This window comes from Myodes glareolus, chromosome 9 (genome assembly GCF_982192425.1).
Source record: "Myodes glareolus chromosome 9, mMyoGla1.1, whole genome shotgun sequence".
Taxonomy (NCBI): domain Eukaryota; kingdom Metazoa; phylum Chordata; class Mammalia; order Rodentia; family Cricetidae; genus Myodes; species Myodes glareolus.
The window spans coordinates 38,703,192-38,709,494 of NC_142034.1; the positions used below are offsets into that span (position 1 = coordinate 38,703,192).

A 6,303-nucleotide genomic window follows, 5' to 3' on the forward strand; every position below is an offset into this window, starting at 1 on the left:
GGAACTCTGTCAAATTCAGGAACCCTTGCGTTTTACTACACTGGCCCTCCCACTCCCAGGACAAGGCCTGAAACTCAACTTCAGAGCCCATGGTTCTAAAGCACTTTAGTGTTTTGCTTTGTTTCTTTTTAACTGGATGGCGCATTAGCACTCTAGCTGGACATCCATCGGGCAGTATAATACTTATGGCTTTTGTAGAGGGACTGGGTAACTGAGTGAATCTTGCTGCTGACAAGCAGGCCCCAAGAGTAAGTCCTCTTTTTTAATGGCATACAAGAGGCCATAAGTAGCCAAACTGTGTGTTTACTGGTTTGTGTCTGTCTGTTAAGGTGAAACTTCTAGGCTCAAGTCTTCCTCCTGCCTTATCTTCTGAGCAGCTAGGACTATAGCTGTGAGCCTCCATGTGAGCTCTGCTCACTGGACAAAAGACCTGATGAACTTGGTAGAAGGGGTACAGCTGAGAGGTCAACCTGTCAACTTTGTCAAACCAGTCGTGAAAATCCAAATCACCAGTATGGCGGAGCCGCTCAGTGAAAACCTGGAATGAGTTGTATTCTCTTTTACCCAGTTTTAATTCTCTTATTATCCGACCTGCCGGCTTCCCCCACTGTCAAGTGAGGACACAGAACCCAACGTTTGTCAAGGTTCCAACTAAGGTAAGCACAGAGACAAGATATAAGATGTATCACAGGGTGAGAGAGATCGTTAGTGAGCTGCTCTTTGGAGGACCTGGGTTCAATTCCTGGCATCCAAACGTTGTCTAACAGTCACCTGTAACTACATTTCCAGGGTATCTGTCACCCTTTTCTGATCTCCGAGGGCACCAGGTTATGTGTGTGGTGTATACATACATGCAAAAACCCTTACACATTAATAAATCTAAAAAATGATTTTTAAAAGAATACCTATTGTAAATAAAGAAAAGCTACTTAAAAATAAACACATATAAAAACAAAGCAAGTGTACTGATAAAAGACTTACTCTAGCAAAAATGTAACAATCCTACATTGCTTAGTGACCCCTATGCAACTTTTAGGACTGAAATACTTAGATAACTAATCCCCTTCCCCCTGCCATGTGATTCTTGTGTGAAGATCCGAGCTGGCCAGAAGAGGGCATCAGATCCCCTGAGCTGGAGTCACAGCAATTATGAGCCTTTTCATGTGAGTGCCGGGAATAGAATTCGGTCTGGAAAAGCAGTAAATGCTGTAACACAGCCATCTCTCTAGCCCCATCATTTTTTTTTTTTGTTACATTTATGTGTGGGTGGGTGGGTGGGTGCGGGGTGTGTGTTCATGTGGAGGTCAAAGGACAACTTGGGTCATTACTCTCCTGTACCTTGTGAGTCCCTGGGATTGAACCGAGGTCGGGAGGTTTGGCAGCAAGCCCCACCCACAGCCAGCAAGCCCCACCCACAGCCAGCAAGCCCCACCCACAGCCAGCAAGTCCCACCCACAGCCAGGCCCTGACAACTAATTCTAAGAATGGCTAGACAAGCAGCTTGAGGGAAGGACAGGGCTGGGGTGGGTTGCGGGTGTGAATGACAGCAAAGCTTCCAAGAAGGCTGAGTGGCCAAGTCTTCAACCTGGAGCTCTGCTGGTCACAAGCCTTTGCTACCAACCTACATTTGCTACATTTGCTTTGGTGTCTCAAGTCTGGCCTCCGAAATACAGTCTTCTCCATGGAGCCTCTCTGCCTCAGGCTCTGGTTTCTAACACATCTAACACAGCACTGGTGAGAGGCATCTGCCTAAGGGGCCATTCAGTAAAGAGCCTGTCATAAGTGCACACCTGGACTTAAAAGGGTACGATTCCTCTGGCAGGCAGAGTTTCCCTTAGGTTGGTCTCATGGCCTTCTCTGACCAGGCATACCTTTCCCTTCTTTCTTATCTTAGGAAACTCTTCTTCGCACCCATCGGCAGCCTACTGGCACTGCAGATGTGTTTGCCGCTCCCACAGGGCTTGCCATCCCCACCCTACTCCCCACACGGACAATCTCAACTCCTTTCTCTTCCTTCCACCTCTTGCTCAGTGCAGCTGAAAATCAACTTCACTACTGTCCATTTTGGTGGAATCCATAAATATTTACATTAAAAAATATGTCAGGCTAGGCAAGAAACTGCAGAAGATGGAGAGACAAAGCACTCACGGAGCTGGTAAGAGAGCAGGGAAACAGAGTGCTAAGGTTACCTGTGCACAGTTCAGGCACCGGGACATGCCTCGAGTCTTTTGAACCCATCAGAACATCAAGAACAATAATGCTTAGCTGAGTGTGGTATCACCCACAATCCTAGCACTAGTAAAACAGAGGCAGACATATCATAAGTCTGGCTACCTTGGGCTATATGTTGCGTTCAAGACCAGCCTGAGTTAAATTAATAAGACATTGTCTCAAAACAAAGGACATTTTCAAAGCAATACTTTACACATACAGGCACTTAATGACCATAACCAGGGTCACTAAAGACTCAATTCAGATTTTTTCAACTCTGCTGCTTTACTTGGCTAAAGGCAAATTTTGCATTTGTATGTCCCAAGTATTTGCTCTAGGATAGTCCCTTTCGTGTATTGGTCAAAAGCCACTGTTTGCATGTGGCTGCCTTTGGCTGACCTTTTAGAAAACTAAGTAGCTAAAAGAAAGTACTCGAGAAATAGTATCTAAGGCAGAAGAAAGGCTACAAAGTCAGTTCTAGTTTGTGATGTTTTTCAGCCGGAGGTTTAGAGTGTGCTGGTTTTGGTTTTCAAGTATATTATGCTACAAAGTTAGTTTTCTTATCAGAAAACTTTAGCCCTTAGCATTGCTTTCCCAAAACCAAAGTATTCCTGACTGAGTAAACATTTTCTCAGCCTAAGAAAGAACCTAATAAATGTAGCAACACATGCCTATCAGAGGGCCATCGTAGCGGCTTTTCTGTCCCCTATGTATTTGGTACCAGCTGGAGTGCATACACGTTTGCTGTCCTTGTTCTTTTCCTTACGACTGGATCTCAGGGTGCCAGGCTGACCCCAAACTCTCCAGGTAACTGAGGAAGTCTTTGGTCTGCTGATCCTTTTGCGTGCATCTCCTTACAGCTGGTATTATAGGCATGCACCAGTGGCGTTAACTTTCTGTACTTGTGGTTCCCCCTTTCCTTTTCTTTTTTCTTTAAATAAAGAAAACGTTTGTGCCTAAAATATAAAATCCTTTCAAAATTCCTAGAACTGTTCCCATTTTTTTTAAAATCATACATTTGATTAGACTAAAGCCATTTAGGAACATTTTAAAAATTGTCGTCATGTATATATTTATACTCTGCAGGCAAAAACAATTTATACTGACCACTCATGAAAAATCCTAATGAAACTGTTACAAAAACAAAGGAGGAAGCAAAACATTTTCAAATCAAAGATACAAAGAGGAAGTGGAAAACCCAGCCACACAAGTTGGTTTATTCAAGTGACTGCCTTTTTCCTAGCACACGTGTGTGGATATATATCACATATATGCACCTGCAAGGGGTGGCAACTTTAACATCCTTTACACATTTGTAGTGCAAGTGATTCCAAAATTAAACTACACGTGAAAAAAACCCCAAACACTTCACTTTCCAAAGATAACTTGGGATATTTAAAAATGAAAAGCTAATTTTGCCTCGGAATGTGTGTGCTGTATACGTTAGCTAATTAAACAAACTCAGATTAAGTCATGATAAAAACGGACTGCAGACTCTCTGGAATCAAACATTTCACTAAATTATAATAAACTTAAGTTACAAATGCTCCTTTACCACTCTGGATACAGGAAGCACAGGCTAATAATTATCTGCAATATAACAAAGGGCAGACTTTTTTTTTTTTTTTTTTAAAGAGCTCAATAAAGTCTGGAAGCTTTTGTTGTAACAAGAGCATCACCGCTTTGCTCAGTGAATTCTTTGTTTCAAAATGTCTTTTTAAAAAAAGAGACAGTCAAGTGTTGAGTCAATCTACAAGACAAGCTCTATCTCAAGGCAATTTCTAATTCAAAGGTCTTCAGATTTTCCTATTTGTACGTTTAGGAAAGAAAAAGGACAGGATAGGACGCTCTAGAAGAGGAAAGACAATAACTACAGACGCTCAGGAAGGTTCCTCCAGCTTTGTGACCAGACTGTCACAGCCTTCGCTCCAACAGTAGCTCAAGCCTAAAAACCCTGGAAGGGAAACGCGGGCGCTCGAGGCCCCGCGACAGGTGCGGCGGCGCCTGCACAGGAGCGCGCTCCCCGCGGGTCCCCAGGACGCCCGCGCCCCGCAACCGCCGCCCGTGAGCCCGGCCCCACCTGCCCATCCCGCCGACCCACCTGCCGGCCCCGCCGGTCCCGCGCCCCGCCCCACCCCGCCGACCCACCTGCCTGCCCCGCCGGGCCCCGCGCCCGCCCCCGCCGCGCCGCCGGCTCCGGCTCCCGGCCGCAGCGCCATCTTGCTCGGGCCGCCGCCGTGCCAGCAGCTGTCAGCCGAAGACAGGCACTTCCGGGGCAGACACCGCCCCACCAAACCGGGGCCGACGACGGGGCGGGGCCGCGCGTCCACGTGACTCCAGAGCCCTAGGGCACGAGCGGCGCGCCCCCGCTGCATGCTGTGGGATTCAAGCCCTTTGCAAATGCGGGTCTGCATCAGTGCAGAGTTACGTCCTGATTTCTGAACTGGATGGCGGAACACAGGTGCTCTTTTGCCGTTCCTTTACACAATAGTTGGCCTTTTGATGGCTTTACAGCTGTTTGCCCTTGGCACTCTTTGCAGTACCCATCATAGGCACTGACGGTGTTTAAAATTTCCTTTAGCAAACCAGCCAAAGAGCACACGAGCCCAATACACATGAAAAGGATATCCTCCAAGGTGCACTACTCTTGTTTGAGTTTGCCATCGTGTCAAGTAGTTTTCCCTTTCCTAGCAAGGCGCAACAAGCACAAATATGCTGAACCTATGCAGGGGATGTTTTTACCTTGACACCTCAGCCCCTAATCAAGCTTCATGGAAATAAAACGTGTTGGGAGTAAACTTTGTCAAGCTCTTAGATAATTACAATCGGTCTCTGCCACGGCTTGCCTTACAGCTTTCACTGACAAACTTCTAACAGGCTATTTGTTACTAGACATAAGCTACCAGACAGAACTTTTGTCGCTATGAGTTATTACTGCTATTTTAGAAATGAGAAATATCAGTCCTGAAAGAAGTTCATGTGATATGCCTAGATCTTAGAGCTACAAGCAGCAAGACCAGGATTCAAATCCAGGACAGCTTGACTCCAAAGTCTTTCTTTGCTTCTTTACCTAGTACCATGCCAAGTATTTGTGGGATCTTTTTGCTTATTGTTGTTTGGTCTGGACTCTTCACTGTTTTCACTCTTTTTCCTTGGACAAAGCTAACATTTATGTAGCAGAGTCCTGAATTCTTCATTGACCCTTTGACAAAGTAAGCTGATACGTGTTATAGCTGCGACAGGGATCAGGTGGCTGCTCAACAGTGAATAAAGAGAAAACAGGAGATTAGGAACTGTCAAGGTGATCCCTTAGCAGCCTTCCATGACGTCCCCCATCTGAGTTAGTCCTGTTCAGCTGCTTCACGATCACAGCTTTACACCACACAATTTGTGCCTTGTCCTTCATCACTGCATTAATTCATTAATTGCAAGAATGGTGCTGTTAGCAAGCCCTGTGTTCCTAAAAATTGTTTGTTGAAGGAATATTTGTTGTGAGTTTACAAAGCTTCACAGAGCAACTTTCAATCTTGAAATACAGGAGAAACTAAAGAACACAGCAGGCAAACAATTCCAACAATTTACCCACTTCCAGGAGACACAGGGACTCGGAGATCTGCAAGAATAAAAACTATGTACTTTCATTTTTCACTTCTTGGAGCAATCAGCCTATTTAAGTAAATTCTGATGAAACAAGCCAAAACAAAGCCAAACCTCTGTCCCATCTATTCAAGGTATTCAATATTCAAGAATATTCTGTATTCTCAGCAGTAAAGGGGTTGAAACAGGATTGCTGTGGGTTCCAGGTCAGGCTGGGCTTCTCTAAACAAATACACATTAAAAAGGTTTTGCATGCTGATTTTATAATGAAGTATCAGCTGCTGAGAGTAAGGCATGAGGTTTAACTCGGACTGTACTGCAGTCCCACAGCAGCACAGATCCCATGCAATTCTACGCACCAGTTTGTGCTCCAACCGGCATCAAGTCTTTCTGAATCCCACTGTACAAAAATAGGTAATTAAGGAAAACTTGCGCATTGTGCATCACCTTGGTGGATGAAGGCTATCAAAACTTAGCAAAGATAAGACTCTGGGA

At 45.1% G+C, this 6,303-nt stretch overlaps 1 protein-coding gene across 21 annotated transcripts in view; it reads right to left on the minus strand.

Moving 5' to 3' along the window:
* Synrg (synergin gamma) overlaps positions 1-4,586 on the minus strand; it is a 79,247-nt gene extending 74,661 nt beyond the window's left edge. For 20 of the 21 annotated variants that reach the window (XM_085695584.2, XM_085695583.2, XM_085695578.2 and 17 more), the window contains exon 1: positions 4,360-4,469. In XM_085695584.2, coding sequence (XP_085551710.1) covers positions 4,360-4,430 — 71 coding nt within the window. In that variant the 5' untranslated portion in view covers positions 4,431-4,469. Of the gene's footprint in view, positions 1-4,359 lie in introns of all 21 variants that reach the window. The other variant, XM_085695567.2, reaches the window with a different exon arrangement.
* Between the last annotated feature and the right edge of the window lie 1,717 nt (positions 4,587-6,303).